General features: G+C 42.2%; 1 protein-coding gene across 1 annotated transcript in view; it reads right to left on the bottom strand.

The window, feature by feature from the left end:
- LOC147724345 (uncharacterized) overlaps nt 1–21,486 on the bottom strand; it is a 2,209,372-nt gene that overhangs the window by 1,584,989 nt on the left and 602,897 nt on the right. The window contains exon 13 of the mRNA XM_086966996.1: nt 7,529–7,696. Coding sequence (XP_086823122.1) covers nt 7,529–7,696 — 168 coding nt within the window. The remainder of the gene's footprint in view (nt 1–7,528; nt 7,697–21,486) is intronic.

Here is a 21,486-nt window from a genome sequence, read left to right as displayed (position 1 = left end):
ATGATGCGAAAACAACATTTCAAACATGGCGGCCGCAGGCTAGAGCGGCATGCACGCCCTTGGGAGCGGTCGATCCAAACCTCCACTGCTACCGCTAGCAACAGGATGGTAATGTGAGTGAAAGCGGGAGAAAAGCGAGAGAGAACCCGGACCCTTTTGAAAATTGTGTACCGACCGAAGTTTCACTTGTGCTTCACGGCGGTTTCTCTCCCCCCACCATCAAGCGAGTACGGGCTCAAGATCGGAGCGCGGAGAGGAGAGGGCGGAGCCCTCCGGGTGTACAGGCTATCGACTCCTCGCTGCAGTGACCGGAGATCCGTTTGTAACTCACGGCGGTTTTCCTCCCCCACCAAGTGGGGAGAGGAGGGGAGTAGAATTCTTCGTGGTTTGCAGATTTCCGTGCAGACTTTTAATTTTCGACTCTCGGTTGCAGTATTAGCCGGTTGACACTTCTAGTCGGGATCAGAGGTGCAGAGTTGTAAAAAACACAGAAAGCTCTACACTGATCCGGTCCTTTTCTTAGTTTACTCTGTTGTCACTGGCACTTTGAATTTGTGGATGTGCCCACCGGCAGTGTTACCTTTGCCGATCTCCGCTCCTCGACTGTGTTGGTGGCGGGCGGCAGTGGAGATAAGGCGCGGCCGGGTGGCCGCTGCACGGAGGTTTCACACGGTGGCAGAGAACGGCGGAGGGAGCAAGGAAAAGCACCACAAGGCAATAGATGCGGCAGATGCTGAGATAGATGCTGAGATAGACGGAAAAACGGGAGAAGTTCAAAGAGAACCGGCCGAACTGGAGGATCAAGGTGAAACCAACACTTCCCCAAGTAAGGTGGGGTTAACTAATGCAAGGGGGGCCACAAATAGCGATTGTAAAAGAGGCTATAGTGAGGATCAGACCAAGGAATCTCAAGTGAGAGTAACAAGGAGCAAGGCCAAAACTTCAGGAAAAGAACTACAGGACCCAGTGTGCACTTGGGGGGAGGTTCACTAGAAAGCACAGGACTTAAAAAAAATCTGAATCAGTTCTAGACACTAAAAAATATCAAAGAAATAAGAATAAACTCAAGAATAAGAGCTTGAAAGCCCCGGGTGATATTACACCATCATTGCGTTCATATTTTAGAGTCCTACCCCAAGTTCTGCAGATTACCCAGGATATGGCAGCAGCTGCGTTAGAAAGTAATAAGCAAATGCAGAGCAACCCCGACTCACTATCAACCGGGGGTGTAATTATGGTGCAGCAGGATGAGGGGCAAGGGGCCGAAGCTTTAGCTATTCCACCCACACCTTTGGCTCCAAAAACCCCTACAGAGAAGGGAGCTCACAGCACAATATCACAAGAGGGGGTGTTCCTGGATACATCAGTTGGAAGGGAGGCTGAACAAAACATAGTTCTAGACTTTGGTAAATCGCTTGAGGCTATAGTCTCCTCCATCGCAACAATGAGAGAAGAGATTAAACAGGAATTTGTAGTCTCTAAAGTTAATCAAAATGAAATAAGAGCAACCTGTGAGGAGTTAGGTCATAAGGTTGATGGCCTTTATGAGAGGACCGAGACTCTAGAAAGTTCTGTGGGTCTACTAACAAACAATCTGGAGTGCGCCAGGTCAAAAATATACAATCTTCAAAAAGAGGGAGAAAGCATGAAAGAGCGAATAGAAGTGTTGGAAAATTTTTCCAGACGCAACAACATACGACTTTTGAAGATCCCGGAAGGGAAGGAAAGTGGAGATCTTAAGGGATACATAATAAAACTAATAAAAGAGGCACTGAACTTGGAGGAGACGGTTGAAGAACTTGGCAAGGACATTCAACGGATACATAGAGATCCATTTCGCTTGAACCCAGCAAGGACCAAACCTAGGAAAGTATTAGTTAACTTCCTGACGTATACTCTCAAGGAGAAAATACTAAACCTAGCCTTGAAAGCTGGTACAAGAAAAGGGCCTGATTTTTCTTTTGAAATTCGCTCTGATCTTTCAAAAACTACACTGGACAGACAGTGGGAATTGGGGCAGCGCATGGATAAATTTAGATCTTATGGGGCTACGGTGCAGATGAGATTCCCTGCATTCCTGCGCGTCATGTACAATAATAAAATGCATAATGTTCGTACTACACATGACGCAGATGAGCTGTTAGAGTCCATTCGAGATCATGCCCAAGCCCAAGCCCACGACCAGGCTCACTCTCACAAGGCTTAGAAATCAATTTTTTTACATAGATAAATGAAAAAGGAAAAACTCAAATAGGGAAACGTTAAAAAAAAAAAAAAAAAGTCGGGAAATGAAGGGAGGAAAAAGAGAAGAGGGAAAGGGAAAGGGAAAAAGGAAAGAAAGGGGAAGAAGGGGAAAGGGGAAATGGGGGAAGGAGGAAAATAAAAAAATAAATAAATAAATAAATATGCACAATAAATGTAGATAGTCACGGGTGATTATGCACAGGGATAGGCAGGAATGAATAAATAATTAAATAAAAAAGAGAGAAGAGAGAAGAAAAAAAGGGAGGAAAAAATAAAAAGTAAACAAAAAAAAAAGAAAAGTTAAAAAATTTTTTTTTAAATCAATGCATGTACATATAAATATATATATATATATATATATATATATATATATATGTATATATATATATAGATATGAAAATAGTACTTAAAACTCCCGCTTAACTCCCGCCTACGATTACTTTAAAGAGGTAGAAGAAAAAAAAAAAGGAAAACAAGCTTCCTATCTCTCTGTTTTTTTGGAAGGCCTTGTTTTTCCCTACTTGCTCACAGACCAACATACTCCTGTAATAATAGGTAGCAGTAGTAGCCTATGGATGGGCTGTAGACGGGCGTTAACCTGGCTAAAGACCAAGCCAGAGTAAACATGGGGGGGTTTCCCGGGGTAAGGGTAGGGGGGGGGCGGTAGAATGGAAAAAAAAAATCCTCATTTGTGCTCCTCAACTGTTGGTTTAAATATCCAACATTACGATGTTTTCTAAAACAGACTTCTTTCATGCCAGGTCTAAGAAAATTCCATATAAATACAAAAAAAACGAAGGGCGTCAGGGAAGATGCAAACTATCACATGTACTAAATTTTTGTCCTGGAACGTAAATGGTCTGCGCGTGGGAGGAAGACGTGAGCGAATACTACAATATCTGAGAGACTCACCGTCGCAGGTCATTGTGTTACAGGAAACACACCTTCTCAGAACAGAGGCAAATATTATATTAAGAAAACATAGATGGATTGATAAATTTTGTTCCACAGACCACAACGCTAACGTAAGAGGAGTACTGTTCATCTTTAAAAAATCTGCAAACGCAGAAATATTAGAGAGCAGGGAAGACCAAACAGGGAGATGGCTAATGATTAGAGTTTCGCTTGATGGTCATACTAGAATTTTGGTGGGTTACTATGGTCCAAATTCAGATGACCCATCACATCTAGATGCAATAAAGACTCAATTACTAACAGTGCAAGAGCCAATAATCTGGATGGGTGACTTTAATATTGTGCTCGATCCCAAACTAGATAAATCAATAAGATCTCAAAATATTGGCTCGATTAAATCTAGAGAAACACTTAAAGCAATTATGACACACATGGGTCTGGCTGATCTTTGGAGAGAAAAAGTGGATAAAAAGATCGGGGTGTCCTATAGGAATAGTAGGTTTAAACATAAATCCAGAACAGACTATGCTTTTTTTAGCTATTGTCTAAAAGACACTTTAGAATCAATAGAATATCTACCATCACATCTGTCAGACCACTCGGCGTTAGAATTTACTCTTAAGTCTGAAACCTCTGTCAAACACCCTTCATGGTCCTTTGATAGGACACTCCTGCTTGAAGAAGAGGAAATCAACGTCCTAATTAAGGAATCTATAACCTTCTTCGATTTAAATAGAAACTCAGCCACCCCAACAATCATCTGGGAGACATTTAAAGCGTTTTTAAGAGGGCAAATTACCAACAGAGCATCCCATAGGCGGAAGTTATACTTTGACAAGATAAATAGAATAGAACAAGACATGAAAACCTTAGAGTCAAAAACGGCTTTGCCATCAAGAACAGCTGAAGAACAAGAACAAATGGCTGAGTTGAAAGCGGAGTTAGAACATACACTGCAGGAGAGAATAAATAGAAGGTGGGAAGCGAGTAAATCTTCTCAATTTGAGTTTGGAGAAAGTGCAGGAAAAATTCTGCCTTGGAAAATCAAATCTGATAAGGCCCTAAACTACATCAGGGAAATTAAGATAGAAGGTGAGCCAGAGACAAGAACTACCACTCCTGAGATAGGGAGAGCATTTCTTGAATTTTTTCAGGATATTTACAAAGAGGATCTCCCCAATGATTCAAACGTAAGAGAAAGCTGGTTGGAAGCTATTACATTACCAAACTTCTCAACAACTCACAGCAAATCATTAGAATCAGTCATCACACAAGAGAAGGTGAAAAAAGCTATCAGTCAAATAAAGAAAGGCAAAGTGGCAGGCCCGGATGGGTTGCCGGGAGAGATCTATAAAACACTTGAGAACGCCATTATACCAGTACTAATCGAACTCTTCAATGGCATTCTATTGGAAGAACAGCCTATGCCTAAATCTTGGGGTGAGGCCACAATTGTTCTCATCCCAAAACCAGGGAAATCCCCATTAGAGTGCGGGTCATACAGACCAATATCGTTACTTAATAACGACTATAAAATTTTTACAACTATAATTGCCACAAGATTGGCTAGCGTTATTGGGACTGTAATCCATCAAGATCAGAAAGGATTTATTAAGAAGCGACAATTAGCGGAGCTAACGCGTGAGCTAATAGGGGCTATAGACATCGCCACCGCTTTCTCTCTCCCCTTGGCCACCCTGACTCTAGACGCAACCAAGGCGTTTGACAGAGTTAACTGGCTCTACCTTAACGACGTCCTAAAAAAATTCAACTGTGGTGAAGTGTTCTGCAGAACGATTAATCAGCTATACAACTCACCGTCAGCTAGGCTGCTGGTTAATGGGTCCTTGACTGAAGCATTTAATATCACAAGAGGAACAAGGCAGGGCTGCCCGCTTTCCCCTCTCCTATTTGATCTATACATTGAACCCTTTTCCCAGGTGTTAAGGGAAGAGGCGAATATTTCATCTTTCTGTTTCGGAGAGTGGGAAAGACGGGTAGCACTATATGCAGACGACATATTAGTGTTTACAGCTGACCCAGTTAAGGCATACCAAGTGGTTATACAATGCGCTGTAGAATTTGGCCATGTCTCGGGTTACGACATAAATTCGAGTAAGAGTGAGATCATGGCATGGAACCTACCCAATTTAGATCTTGGGATTAACATCTCTTCCTCAATGCGGTATCTGGGAATCAAAATAACTCAAGATGTGGGCACCCTTGCACAAACTAATTTGGAAAGAATACATAGTGAAAGCAAAAGACTTATGAAATCTTGGCCACATTTGCCTCTCTCTATAACAGGAAGAGTAAACTTAGTCAAAATGTGTATCCTCCCAAAATTCACCTTTCTTTTTAACACTATCCCAATAACTATGAACACAAAAATGATGGAAAAATGTCAAAGAGAAATCAATTCATTTATATGGAATTACAAGACCACAAGAATATCATGGAAGAAGCTTAGAAGAAGAAGAGAAAAAGAGGGCCTTGCATTACCGGACCTAATGTTCTATTCATGGGCCTTTCAGATGTCCTATTCTAGAATGCTTCTTAAAATGCCATCTAATCTACCTAACACATCCATGTATGGAGCCATGCTAAAGGGGACAAATCTTGCAGCAGATGGCTTTATGTTTAAGTTTGGAAGTCAGACATTCTTCAAAAATATAAAACTGAAAATATTACACTCATGGGCCAAAAATTGGTCTAACATCAGGAAAAAACTGGGATTATCTTACTACTCAAACTATGCCCCAATATGGGACTCTCCCGGGCTACCCCTATGCCTGAAAGATAATTTGTCCACTATAATAGAACAAGCAGGCATCAGTAAATGGGGCCAACTATTTAAAGAAAAAAAACTCATAACTTGGGACGAGCTACAGGAGCAAGTAGGCCCTGGGCTTTCCAGATTTAAATATATTCAATTGGATAGTTGGGCAAGATCTGAAACCCGTAAAGACAGTAACATTGGAAAAATTAGCGAAACGGAACAACAATTGGTAGAACGACCAACTGGAGGAAAAGAAGTAGCTAGATGGTACTGGCTTTTTTTTTTTCTTTCCCCGGGTCCGATGATTATGCCATCTTTACTCTTTTGGACCAAGGGCTAGGACAGTTCCGAACAAGGTCCGGCAGGTTGAAATATACCTAGATGGAGTCAAAAGAACGCACCCCTAACTGTTTTTTCTCGACATATCACGTCAGCAATGTCGTGCAAGGTGGTTGGTATTTTCCGTCGGAGGGGAAGGCAGATGAGGACAAAAAAATAAAGAAAAAAATAAAGAAAAAAAAGTAAAAAAAAAAAAAAAAGAAAACAACATTTCATGGGTGCAGGGGGGGTTCATTTGAACCCCCCTCACCACCCTTGAAATGCAATCAGGATTTGCGATTTTCAAAGTGCGAATTCGCAATTCCCATTGATCCCTATGGGCCTTTTGGCCCACAGGATCAATGTGAATTGCAAATTCGCACTTTGAAAATCGCATAATATTTGCGATTTGGTAGAAATTGCGATTTCCACCGAATCGCAAAAAAGTTTCATGCATCCCGTTTTGCGAATTCTAAAATGCGAATTGCTATTTTTCGCACTTTAGAACTCGCAAAATCCCGGGATGATGCATGTGGGCCAGAGTCCCAGGATATACCTAAATATGTTTGCGACCTCAAATGTTTACAAGTATCATAAATTCTTTATATATTTATATGGAGTTCTGCATCACTATCAACTTTTCACAGTCATTTAACAATTGTACACAAACAATTATATCACTGGTTCACCCACATCTTAACTTATATCACCAAAACGGGTGGAGGGAGTTATAACAAATAATGACAAGACACTTTTTGTTAGACTGCTGAGCAATAAAATTTGTTTTTCAGATTTAGGGTTTATTTGCAGTGATAGTTTCATGTGGAAAAATCAATGCTATTTGGAAAGGTCACAAGTCTTTAACACCCCCTTACAACTTTTAAATCCTTTAACCAATCTGCCCATATTTGACATGTTTAAGGCTCTTCATCCAGTGCATGGAGCAAATTGCTCAAAGCTGGTAAAAGTTACTAAGAATCCAAAAATGGGACATTCTGTAGAGTGAGTTGTAAATCTTAGCCACAGAGGTGTTACTAGACCGGACTAATACAAACACAAAATAAATATGTACAAAAACACACATTGCAATAGAAAAAAATTATTGACACTTAATCCTTACTATTGGCATTGAAAGATAATTTCTTTAACATAAATAAAACCAATCTAAAACATGCATTAGTTATGAAGTATGAGTTCATAGATGTACGTGAAAATCAGAATATATGCACCGTAAAAAAGGTATTAATTACAATCGGAGTGAACCAAACATACCTCCTGCTGAGCGGTTTTGTGTTTTTCCAAAACAATTGCCAAATCCATCTCTAGCTTTCGCCTTTCTTCACCCAGCTTGATAATGACTTGGGACTTTTGCTTGATGTCATTTGTTAACTGATCATTCTCTTCTTTGAGCTTCTGCAAAACCTTTTCTCTGTGAAGCAACTGTGTCAGAACAAGCATTTGTCAGATCGAGTGGTACCTTTTTATCGTACAGTTGCAGAATGCAAACAAGATACTTGGCTAGAAAAGATCAGTGCATTTCAGTCATAAATTTGTCTTCTGGTGTCCCCAGCTAGTTAAAGAGCATTAACCCCTTCCACACTCATGACGAGCTGGGCTCGTCATGGTGTAGCCTCCTCAAACACTGATGACGAGCCCAGCTCGTCAAAAAACAATGTAAAAAAAGAATTTTCAGCACAGAGGGGGAAAACGCATAGCAGCCATGGAGTTAAGTGAACTTCAGTTTTCTGGTGGTGGATGTGTGTTACCAATGAACTGATCTGGAGAATTAAGTGGTCAAGTTGGTACATGCCAGCTGCAAGACTGCAGACACAATGGGATCAGGACATTGAGGCAGAAAAGTCCAAACCCCTTTGTGCGGGGAAAACTCCAGAAGTTTCTCTCATTTCAAAACTAGCACCAGGTATAAAATAGGGCACTCAAACCCACTCTTTCGATCACTTCTGGACCCATGGAAGACTCAGAAGAAGGATTGCTCCACTGCCCTGCTGCTGAAAGGATTGACCTTTGAACCCAGAACCAGCAGAGTGACTCCAAGGGTTAGCTGAATGGCCTCCTGTTCTCAGCTACAGGGACATAACAAGCTCCAGAAACTTGTCATGCATCTTCCCAGTCTCAACTGGATCCGCCTGTGCATTTCTGCTGGGGTGAGTCATGATCCCCAAGAGGTGCCCCCCCCAGGTTCTAGGCCCTTGGATGAAATAAGAGTGTGCTCCTCCTGGGCTAACTGTGGGCTTCCTCAGGTCTGACACAGCTTGATGCAGGAACTTTCATTGCAGCACCTCACAACCTATGATTGGTGACCACATCGTAACCCACACAGTGCGAAGCAACTCGACACAGGACCTTACGTCGCATCCCTCTCAGCTCCATATTGGAATTGACGCAGTGTGATGCAACTTGACGCAGGAGCTTGCATTGCAGGCCCTCATTGGAACAGGCACAGCACAAAACAATGCTCCACATCTAGGACACAACGTACAATTCTCAGCGGGACTGACCTGGTCCCTAAATCCATCCCTCACTCCATCGTGATTGGCCTGAACTTGTGACATTGTTCTGGTCCGGCGTGATCAGATAATCACATTTGACGCTTTGCACTTTTAGGCACTATACTTATCTTAAAACTTTGAAACTGCATATCTCAAGTTCTAATGATTGGATTGTTGTCATTTTGGTGTCAAACACATATTATTTTGTACTCTAGTTTTTCTAATTGGTGTGAGATTTTTCTTGTGCTGTATTTTCACCTGTTTGCTGTTAAGCACAGGTTAATTTAGTGACTCTTTGTGGTTCACCATGGCAAGGATTGCAGCTGTTGCTTCAAAAGGGCTCACAGCCCCTCAAACAACAACTCAATTTCTCACAACCAGTATGACTGACAAAATCCTGTATTTTATGGGTAAGCTCAACTGAACAAATCGAACATGTTGACTTCAGCTGGTGATAATATGTGAAATTTGGGAGATACCACTTACTCCCAAAGAAACTTATTATCTCAGCTATCATAAGATTGAGTTATAGAACTAACAGAACCAAAAGGACCTTGTTTATCGTCGTCCCATCAAACCACTCCAGATTCTATAGCTGGCAAAAGTCTACTTGATGAGCTAGAGCCTGTAATTGGAAGCTTGAATCAGTCTTAATACAACAGAGACAGGGTCTTTAATTTAGCAGGGGGTAGAAAGACTTTGGGCAACCAAGATAATAGGAATTGGTCAACTTTTTCCAACTTGAATACAGCAGGTGTCAGTATTAAATAACAACTCTATGAGGACACATGCATGGCTTTTATACACAATATTATTGGAACTGAAATAAAGAAACTTGTGTATGCATTCCCTACTAAGGAAAAAGAGTATTTTTATGCAGCTACAAAACTAACTTACGGCCCAACAGTTTACATATACGATAGAAACTGGGTTTCTGATTGGCAGAGGTATGCACCCTGTCCAAGCAGGAACCCCAATCCTAGGCAGGGTAACTCAGTTAAACACCATAAATTAACCAGTGATCACCGTCTGGTAGTTTGGCACAGAGCAGTCAGGCTTGACTTAAGAGGCAATGTGTGAAGTATTTGTGCAACTCTTCAAACAGTAAAACTGTGAAAACAACACAAAAAATATAGCACACCTGGTTAGAAAATAGAGCTTAATTTAATGAACAAAACACGACAAAAAGAACAACAACTAAAATAATAATCATAACCGGAGTTATGAATTTTTAAAGATTAAACTGAAAAATAACTCTTAATAGCCTAAAGTGCCAACTGGGGCTATCTGGTCACGCTAGACCGGGACAAAGTCAAGAGTGTAGGCCAACCGCAATCGAGCGTGGGCTGAATACAGGAGCTAAGCAAGGCCCGCTGAACAAAAGGACCTTGATCCTGGTCAAAACAGCAAGATGCAGGTGTGTAGCCAAGCAATGCACTGGTGTCAATCCTGCAGTCGATGTGATGCGTCCATTTTTTCCACGCATTGTTGGCGATGTGCCATTCTGAAGACAAAGCACTGGGCTCAAGTTGCGTTGGTTCTGAAGCGGATACACAGGGTTTCTTCACATAGTCGAGGGGATGCATGAATCTTCTCTCACTGCAGCAGCGGCGAAGTTGAGGTTCTGATGCATCAGTTCCGATGGAGATGCGCTGGTTCCAATTGTGATGCACCAGTTCTGATATATGCAATGATGGTGATATGTGGACTTTGGTAGTTGCAGCACTTTATATTCACTTCCAATGGTCCAGGAATGGATTGGAACCACTTGGAAGAACAAGACTCTTAGATGGCAGAGTCTGTGTGCTGTAGATAGATGGGTTGGAAGTCATTGATGTCCCTGAGACATCAGAAAAGGAGGCTAGCAGACAAGCCCTTTGAGTAACTCTGATTGTTGGTTGGAGAGATGCAGGCCCAGGATGTGGATGGCTCATCAGTCATACCTAAGCTGCCTTTGTGTGTAGCTGTCTAGAGTGAATGCACAAACCCCAGATGTCACCCACACCAGATGTGTATTCAGAGACAGGCAGAAGGCATCAGATGGCTAAAGTAAGAACATGGCAACTTCCTAAAAGGGTATGCCCAGACGTTGGTCCCGTGCCCACTACGCCACTAGAGTCAAGCTATCCTGGCTGATGACGGCTGATAGCCAGAAACCGGTCCTAGGATGCTTTATTCTGGTCCAGGGAAGACATGGCTTGGCAGTTCGGGCTGGACTATTCCCATAAGGCACAGGGTCAAGACTGATTTGCATATGCCCATGTCTGAACTGGGGTGGCGTAGTGAGGAAAATAACAATGGATTAAACCCAGATCTGTGACTGGGGGTGAATGTTTTGCCAATGTGCAACATTCCGCCCATCATCTTGTGTGTTTTGAATTTCCTAAAAGTGGCATTTTCAAAAGTCCAATTTAAAATTCGACTTCACCATCAGTTGTGATTTTAAATCGTGAATTCTAGAGATTGCAAACTTTATGGTCCAAACTCTTCCCAATTGGAAATTACACTTATAAAATGTAATAAGGTAAACCCAATGTTATCCCATGGGAGAGATAGGCCTTGCAGTAGTGAAAAACAATTTAAGAGTTGTTCTCTACCAGGACATGCAAATCTTAAACGCATGTCCTACTTTTTTAAATGCACAGCACCCTGCCCTTGGGCTGTCCAGGGTCTAACTTAGGGGTGCCTTATATGTATTAAAAAGGAATGTTTGGGCACAGAAAGAAGTTCAACCTGCCAGGTCGACATGGCAGTTTAAATCTGCACACTCAGGCTCTGCAAAGGCAGGACTGAGACATGTTTACAGAGCTACTTAAGTGGGCAACACAATCAGTGCCACAGGCCCACTAGAAGCATTTAATTTACAGGCATCTCACTTCCAGTAAGACCAGTTTTGTGCATCCCACAGAGACCAACTGTTACGTCCTATGCAGCCACGCGGTCCGCCTCGCTCATCCTGCCTCTTGGCCCTTCTCACATTTTAACCACTCTCCAAGTCACCTGTAGTCCTTATGAGACCCTTTTATCCAACACAGGGTCGAAATGCCATTAACCCCATCTAAAGACAGACCTAAGATATCACAAACACACCAGATAATTCCCCTGGTGTTCTTATTCGTATGCAATACCGTTGGCTTTTTATTTATACCAATATGTTTGTTTATTTGTATTTATATATTGTCAATTTCTTCACTTTGTTCTGCTATGGTCCTTTGCACTTGGAGTTCTGTTGAAATACTCTTTTTCGCCACTCACTAGATTGTTTGTGACTTAATTGCTGTATATACTTCTAATTGCTTTCTGAAAATAAAGTCAATTCGGAATAATTGGTTAATATACTGGTTGATGCTTTCAATAATTTCATGCTAAGATTCGCTCATGACAAAAACATTTTTTTGTCAAGAGTTAGATCTGTTCAATATTGATTAATTCAGTACAGGATTGTCCTGTTGTATCCCATTGTTCTTTTAAATGAGTTCCATGTCAACGCTTCATATACATTTATAAATGATACCCATGTTCACATGTATATTAGGATCGCTCTTGTTTCTTTAGATTAACTTTTTAAAAGTTGACTTTTTCCTGCCCTAGAAATGTGGTGCCTGAAGCACGTCTCTGCGTCACATAACTGAGTGTAGCGGACAGTTGAACTTTGTGTATTCCCCCTAGACATCCACACACAATAAAGGCCTTAGGAGTGACTGGATGGGCCATCACTGGCAGGATGGGAGGGGGTATATGGGCACTCCCTTATCTATACTTGAAAAGGCTGTGTCCTGCCTCCACACAAAGGGCTGCACACCCCCTGTAGTTACTCTGGAACCAGGACTGGAAAGGCTGGATGCAAGGGGACTTCAAAGGGAAACCTCTAGAAGCTTCTCCCCACTTCAAGTGAAAGGTATAAATATTGGACCCCAGACAGTAACTTTTTTCACACTTTTGGACCTGTGGATACTCTGCCAAGAAGAAGAGCTGATGTGCTACTGAAAGGACTGCCACTCTGCTGGACTGCTGCTCCAAAGGAACTGCTAACCTGCTGTGTTGACCTCTTGCCTTGGTGACAAGGACTGGATCTGCATCTGCTGAACCCAGGACCCCAAAGTCACTCCAAGGGCTAGTTGGCCAGCCTCCTGACTAGATCCTTGGGGACAGTAGGATTCAAAAAGGTTGAATTCAGCACCTGTGCTCTGCCATCTGTGAATCCTACCCTGCCAAGTGATGCCACCCCAGCCCTGGACCCTTGAAAGTGGGCCTGAAGGTGCTATGCAATCCCATCAGTGGAAACAGCAGAACCAACGCATCTCCTCTGCTTCACAGTGCAACCCTGAGCAGAGCTGACTGCCTTGAGAGTTCTCCTGATGCAAGGACTCCGCATCGACGTTGCAGCCGGCATTGGAACTGCAGCCTGTGCGAAGCTTTACCAACTCAGGTCCTCACATCTCCAATACCTCATTGATGGCAGCCTCGACGATGACACAGGTTCTTGCAGCTCTTCAGTACTGACGCTTCGCTTCGACTGCATGCCGGATCCTTGATGCCGGACTTTGCATCGCAAGCCGTTATTGATGAAATCGTCATCAGGGGTGGGTTGAGCTCATGGAGTTCAACTCTGTGGAATTCTGTGTAGTTAACTAAAAACTTAGTGGAATTCCACGTAGTTCCTCCCACCTGCAGAGTTGCAATGAAGGGTGCGGAGAAGGGGGTTCAATTTTTTCAGATGCTGTGCTTCACAGCGGTCACCATCCAGAATCACCACGGATGGCAGTCAGGCGAGAGACAGTGTCCACAACAACGCTGCTTCCCCTGTTGGATCATGGCCTGAAGGGCATTAATGGAGTGCCACTATAGTCTACAGCATTTGTTGGTAACATTTTTGAACCTTCGAGAAGAGGATACTGGGCATAAACACATTCAGGTAGCTCTAGAGAAAGGTATGGTGTTCGTCGAACCACACTGAAAATGCACACAAAATCAAGGACACTTACCATGGTGCTGCTACAGGGTCTCTACCCCTCGGCTCATTGAGAGGAGCTATAGAACCACATGCGTGTACCTAGTGCATATGCGCTCTCCTACCCATGAGGTTAGAGGTTATGTGCACTGGTATTTTATTTACACAAAACAAAACTGCTTTATTATTGCTGTCAATTTCCGACTCCTACTTTAAACACAGAGTTAAAGGCGATGAGGTTGCTTCTTTTCTTTTTGACATCGTTATTACTTACTGCAAGAGAACTAGACTACAAAACAAGGTTTTTCAACAGCAGCCATGTTTGGCTAACAATGAGTCTATGGTTCCTGTGAGAGTGCTATTGAAGCACTATACTATACCCAATATGGCGTCTGGCTTTGTCTTTAATGAGACATGTAACAAGGAAACTACATTTACTATGAACCCTTCACTAACTAACATGGCCATGCCATCACATCCGCGCCGACTTGTGGCCCATTGCCACCATTCAGCTTCACCATCGAGACACAAGACAACTAGGGGTCTCCGGTGGTGCCAGTAAACTCCACCACATGGCGGAGTGGATTTTTTAGTCTAACTCCACACTCCAAGCGGAGCATGGAATTGGAAAAACTCTCTGAACTCCACGGGTGGGGCGGAGATCGCTGCCCAAACCTCATTGTCATCAACATGCTCCAATCACAGCTCCTGTAAGCTCCTGTAACAGACACATCACCTTGGCAGCTTTACACATTATCAGCAGAGCACCTTGCAAAGCTCTGCATCCAGGACTTAAAGTACTTTTATTAAGCAAGCCTAACTGGGTTCCTGTAGCCAGCCTATGCTCCATCGGGATGGCCAGAACTTGTGACTTTGTCCCGGTCTGGCACAACCGTTATCCACAGTTGCCGCTTTGTGCTTTTTGGAGCTATTTTTACTGAAATCTTTAAAATTACATAACTCCGGTTCTACTGATGGGATTTTTGACATTTTGGTCTTGGTTTATTTATTAACAATTACCCAATTTTTTGAATTCGGTGTTGAATTCTTCGTGTTGTGTTTTACTTTATTACTGTTTGTAATGCTGCATACATGCTTTACACATTGCCTTCAAGTTAAGTCTGACTGCTCTGTGCCAAGCTACCATAAAGTCAAGCACAAGTACATTTTGGGCTTGCTTGTGCTTCACTGTGACAGGGATTTTGGTTGCTGCTTGACTAGTGTTTCACTTCCCTCAGCCTTTTAAGCTCAATCTCAGCAAAGAACCCAAGAAATCTAAGACAAGGCATTTATTAAATGTGAATAAATACTAATCAGTAAAATAGAATCATATCCAAACTTAATATCTATCAACATATAGTGGGATATGTGGTTGTAATCCGGTCTGATACAACATACAATACGAGACAACAAGAGAACTGTATAGATGTTTGAGTGGTATAGTGATTAACTTTTGCAACAGCTTAATTTTATTAATGTGAGATTCAAAACTCCTCCAGGGAGGTCGTATCAGGATGAATCACTATTCACCTAGCATCCCTGCAGTAGTCCCAGATAGTGTAAATTTGAAATCAGCACAGAATATGGAAAATTCCCTGACTACATGGGATGTGGTTTGTCTAAATGGCCGCCTCCATTAAGATATTCCTGCAGATCAAACCTTCTGCAATGGCAACAACAGATGCCTAATATACTACATTTTTATGGCAGTGTGGTTTCTTCCGCTGATCACAGATTTCCACCAACTCCAGTTGGAAGGAAGTGACTATCGCCCATTAAGAGGTATTGTGTAGATGAATGTACAACCAATACGGGAACATTTGTTGCTTTTGACTATAGAATTTCCCAGGTCACTTGCAAACCAATTTCGATGAGAAACATTTCAAATGATATCCACTTTGCTAGAATAATTCATATTTTGAAAGTCTTGTGACAATAGAGCGTGGTGCAATCTGTTGGTACAACACCATCGTAAAGTATGTGTTTAACTGTTTGAAAGTCAAAAAAACAAAACCGTACCATGTAGGGAATATCAGAAAAAGGTGTATCCAAAATAATGTAGTGTTGCTTGGTACACAGAGTCAAACTAAGGTCAACTAAGAAAATTAAAGCAGAGAGCTTTGATGTCAAACGAATAGTTACCATAACGAAGATTATAATTATTGAGTTCGGAATTTATAAGGGTTTATTAAAGAGTCAAAATGTATTTATTTATTTATTTATTTTTTAAACTTATATGGCGCAAACAGCTACCCAAAAAGGGTTTCCCGGCGCCTAAGAGCACAGCACAATGGATGGAATAATACAGCAGAGGTCGCTCAAGATTACTGATCGAACCACCAGGTCTTTATCTCTTTACGGAACCTGGAATGACTTCCCTCCTCTCGTATGTGAAGTGGTAGTGTGTTCCAGATAGAGGGACCCTTATGGGCAAAAGATCTTCCTCCCATCCTGGAGAGCTTGAATCTAGGTACACAGAATTGTTCAGCTGATTGAGATCGTAGGTTTCTTTTTGGGATGTAGGGATGGACTAATGCCTGAAGGTATTTGGGAGCGGTACCTGCTTTGATTTTAAACATGTAGTTTAGGGCCTTAAATCTGATGCGATTTTCCACCCTCAACCAGTGCAGTTCACGCAAGTAGGGGGACACGCTGGTGTTTTTAGGTATATAGCAAAGGAGTCGGGCAGCCGCATTTTGTACAAGCTGCAATCTCTTTATAACTGCCTTGTTTGCACCCAGGTACAGGATGTTCCCGTAGTCAAGCCGGGATGCAATTAAGGCATTGACTACTGTTTTTTGCATGGGGATAGGCAACATCCAAAGGATCTTCTTGAGCCATTTTATGATGGTAAAGAAGAGACACACTACTTTGCTAGCATGTTGCTTCATGGACAGTGAATTGTCCAGAATTACTCCCAAATTTCTTGCATGAGGCACTGGTGTAGGAAGATTACCCATCTGGGCAGGCCAGTGTGATGTACTCCAAAGATCTGGCTGCTTGCCCAGAAAGAGAATCTCCGTCTTGTCTCCATTTAATTTCAACTGGTTAGTTGTCATCCAGTTGAAGATGTTCAGGAGACCATCTTTGAGAAGGGACGAAGATGACGATTGGGATTCAGACAATGAAAAGACAATTTGTGAATCGTCTGCATACGTCATGAGAGTGAGTCCCGATTTTTTCACTAGGTGTGCTAGGGGTCTGAGATAGAGATTGAAAAAAAGCGGGCTGAGGATGGAGCCCTGTGGTACTCCATGAGGGGAGTTGAAATGTCCAGAGCATGCAGCAGCAGATGCTATTTGGTATGTCCGTTGGCTCAAGAAGGATCTAATCCATTGCAGGGCAGCTCCACAGAATCCATTTTTTTCAAGCGTGGTGAGTAGCCTTTTATGCGACACAGTGTCAAAGGCTGCGCTTAAGTCGAGTAAAATAAGCGCAACCGTATGACCGTCATCGAGGAGTTTCCTAATAGTTTTAGAGACTTCCAATAAAGCAGTTTCCATAGAGAAACCCGCTCGGAATCCTGATTGGGTAGGGTGGAGAAGGGCGTTTTCTTCCGAGAAAAGAGTTAGAGCTGAGTGCACATGTCTTTCCAGACATCTGGAAAAAGCTGGGAGGAGTGAGATGGGCCTATAATTGGCTAATTTTTCCGGATCTGCTGTGGGTTTTTTCAACAGTGGGGTCACTATGGCATGTTTCCATAGGGTAGGTACTGTGGCGAGCTCTAGAGACGAGTTTAAAGTGTCTGCGATAATTTCAAGGGCGGGCGTGTCCAATAATTTTATTATATTGACAGGAATGGGATCCTGTGGAGAGCCAGATGTAATCGTCTTCATGATGGAAATAAGAATATCGCTTGTAATGGGCGGCCATTTTTGTAGGGTCTGATTTACGGTCGAAGTATACTCCCACTCTTCCTTAGAAGCATTGTCAAGATTGTTCTTGTCTATCTCAATGATTAATTTGTCGATTTTATCGGAGAAAAATTGAGCTAGATCCTGACATTGCTTCTCATTTAGTGGGCGCGATGGGGCTGTAGTTTGAGCTCCAGCAAGATCTTTGACCGTGTTAAACAGTGTTTTAGCTTTATTTACAGCTCCCGTGATGGTATTAGCTACATACGCGGCACGTGCTTTTTTACATGCGGTATGGTAGAGATTTCTAGCTGCATGATACCTAGTTTTTTTGTCAGGGTCGAAATCTTTCCACCATACACTTTCAAGTGCCTTACATTTGGTTTTTTCCTCTTTAAGTGAGTCATTAAACCATGGGGCGGGGGGACGATGTATATTACCCTTGGTCTTAGGAGTGGGTAAACAGGACTCAGCCGCATTGGTGAGCCATTGTTGGGTGGCAGTAGCAATACTTTCCATAGTTTGGTTCTTATTGGGTGGGTTCATACTGAGTTCTATGTTATGATGATGTATAACAATACTTGTTGGAAACATAAATTATCAGCTACCTTATCCAAGCATAACATAATATATTAAGATTAGTTCAGTTTGGTATGGTATGGGTAGAGCACTGCGATACAAAAGGGGATGATGGACGGAGCGTTTGAGCAAATCAAACACTCACCCCCAGTCAACTGATCTGGGTTTAATCCATCACCATTCTTTAGCTCACTCAGCCACCCCAGTTCAGACATGGCCATATGCAAATCAGTCTGACCCTGTGCCTCATGGGAATAGTCCAGCCTGAACTGCCAAGCCATGTCTTCCCTGGACCGGAAACAAGCATCATGGGACCGGTTTCGGATTCATAATCCTCATCAGCCAAGCTGTCTTGAATCCAGTGGCCAAGTGAGCAAGGGACTCACGTCTGAGCATACCCTGCCAACTTAGGGCGAACAAAGCGATACAAAAGGGGATGATGGATTATTGAGTTCGGAATTTATAAGAGTTTATTAAAGAGTCAAAAGAAATGATGTATAACAATACTTGTTGGAAACATAAATAATCAGCTACCTAATCCAAGCATACCAGAATATATTGAGATTAGTTCAGTTTGGTATGGTATGGGTAGAACACCGGCCTCTGTGGTGTGCATGGCACTGGAGAATGCCTGGCTAAACTACATAATCGAAATACATTGCAATGGGTATAAAGAATCTGACTATAAGATGTTGTCATTTTCTGTACCTTCTATAAAAAAAATATATAATTCCATTTCCTTAGTCTGTCTAGAGCAGCAGACCCTGATACTCTATATGCAACTATAAAAGCAATATCGAAGGGTGTGCATCTCTACACTAGTATTGCATTATTTAATAAAAATTGCTCAACTTCAAGCAAGCTGAACGGGGGCAGTGATAAAACCAATTCATAGAATTGCTCAACTTCAAGCAAGCTCAATGGGGGCAGTGATAAAACCAATTCATAGAAAGGAGGAACCCTTTGCTCCAAACAAATATTAACACGTTTGATAAAGTGAGTGCAAACGTATATGGATAGAAACTCATAAGCTAATACCAGGAGCAAGGTGGGTTCAAAGAAAAGAATTCCACTGTAGACTACTATTTTCGTTTGTGGAATTTGGCCTGGAAACGAATTGGATTGGGATAGATTATTTGTCTGTGTTTTGACCGCCAAACGACGTTTGAGCTCGTTTATTTGGAGCTATTGTGGGTACAACTTAAGACAAATGAATATTCCTTTGAGCCTCTTTTCCATCCTGAAAAAATTAGGTGGGGCAAATTGGGCAAGGGTGGAGATAGAGCTAGATGATACTTTGTCAAATAAAATCCCAATTAAGAAACCCTAAAACAAGGTTGTGTTTAGCCATCACTCTATTTGCTCTTTTACCCCAATGTCAATAAAAACAGCTTCACTCTCTCTAAAGATAGGGGATACCCACGTTTCATGCCTCCAACATGTAGGCGTGCTAGTGATAATAGATGGTGCACGACCTGGGATGCAGAGAAAGCTATCTGCATTTCATAAATATTGTGAAATCAATAAGTTGACAATAAATGTGGACAAAACAAGCACCCTAGATTTGGTTCTAGGGTTAAGCCGTTGCCATGGTATATCCAGTAGCGGCTGGCAAGGAATGAGTGTGGAGGGGTGGGGGCACATTGGTGGTGGGGAAGTAAATAATAATAAAAAATACCATTTATCTCTTTTGCTGGCCCCTTCTCTCCTCTGCTTCTTTGAGACTCCTGGAACCAGGCAGCAGACTGGTGGGGAACGTGCAAAGTGTGCACGACTATTTGACCAGGTCAATATGGCCAGCCAAACAGTCATGCGCACTTGGAATGTGCAAACCACTCCTCCACCTGTGCCTCCAGCCCCGCTCGCTCTAACCCAGCCTGACCTGCGAAAAATAATAAGATAATAAATAATGTAGTAATTATCATTTTATTTTTCCTGCTCAAAGAGCAGTAGGGCGACGCTTCTCCACCTTAGCGGAGGAGCCGCCCCTGGGTATTTCGTTACGGCAAAGGTGAATGAAGTATGTGCCTATAGATATCTGGGCATGAATTTCCTGAGTGAACTCAAATGGAAATTACACACTTAAATCTATAAAATACACACAGACCTTGTCTTCGCAGATTCTGGTGGGCCAACGTTAACACATGTTCAACAGCATATGAAGCCACGGTTCATACAAAGATCGTATATGCCATGGAGATCCTCTGCTTGGTGAGGAAATTCTCCTGAGATTTGAGTGAAAAGCAGTGATTGAAATATTTGATGAATTTATCAATGGTGCAAGCTATAATGTGGATAAAATCTGACATTATGTAGATAGATAGCAATACTTCAATCAGTGCTTAGAACTCCACCACATCTTTTTCTTGTATTCTCAAATTTTTCTCACCTGATATAGAAGCACTGAACAGGATTCAGGTTACATTTACCTACATAAGTATGAGGCTAACTTGATGCTCAAGACGGGAAACACCAAATTTGCAGAACTGGATAAGCAATGTATAGCCCGCTTTTGGTGTTCTGCTTATTTCTACAATTTTGGTCTGAAATCGTGGAGTCATGTGTATCCGAGATTTCTCCTTCACCACACAGGTCACTACTGTGACCTAGAGCGCGTTCTTTCACCTCTCTTCCCTGCACGGATACTGTTCACTCATCAGTATTGTCCTCATGATGGCCTTTTAAAGCATTGATTAAATTAATGATTCATGAATTAACTGGCATTTGTAAAGCTCAGTTACTCCAAGGAGTGCCCTGGTGCTCTGCACCATTTGGAGGTCTGTCTTGACATATGGTGAGAAAATCTTAAAGACCTGAAAACTTTTCTGTATGGCTGATTTTTTAAGCATGACTCTCTTATAGGATCAAAGTGTTACCTGTGTTGATACCACTTCACTGGTTGCCAGTAGAATGAAGGACTGGATTAAAACTCTCTGTGTGATTCATAGGTAATAACATAAGAATTAGCCTGACAGCCTTTCTAAACGATACCTCCCTTACAATCCAACCAGAGGCCTAACATTGTCCTGACAACGCCGTTTGTCACTGATACAAACAGCTGTTAGAAAGTCCCCCATTTTGTAAATATCACATTGGTAACCTATTGTCCAAGCTACTACGTGGGGTAAGCTGCAGGATATTGTGCAAACATCGGACAGGTCACCTATTCCACCAAACCCTGATACTTCAATTAGCCAAAGTTCTCTTTCAATTGTTTCTCCTATTTTTACTCTGCAGTCTCCACGAGCACTTTGAAGAAACGTATGCATAAAGGAATGAATTATATTCTACCAAATCAACAAAAACTAGTTAAATAATGTATTAATTCTACCTCTC

This window comes from Lissotriton vulgaris, chromosome 4_1 (genome assembly GCF_964263255.1).
Source record: "Lissotriton vulgaris chromosome 4_1, aLisVul1.2, whole genome shotgun sequence".
In the NCBI taxonomy this organism is placed as follows: Eukaryota; Metazoa; Chordata; class Amphibia; order Caudata; family Salamandridae; genus Lissotriton; species Lissotriton vulgaris.
This window is presented reverse-complemented; position numbering and strand designations above follow the sequence as displayed.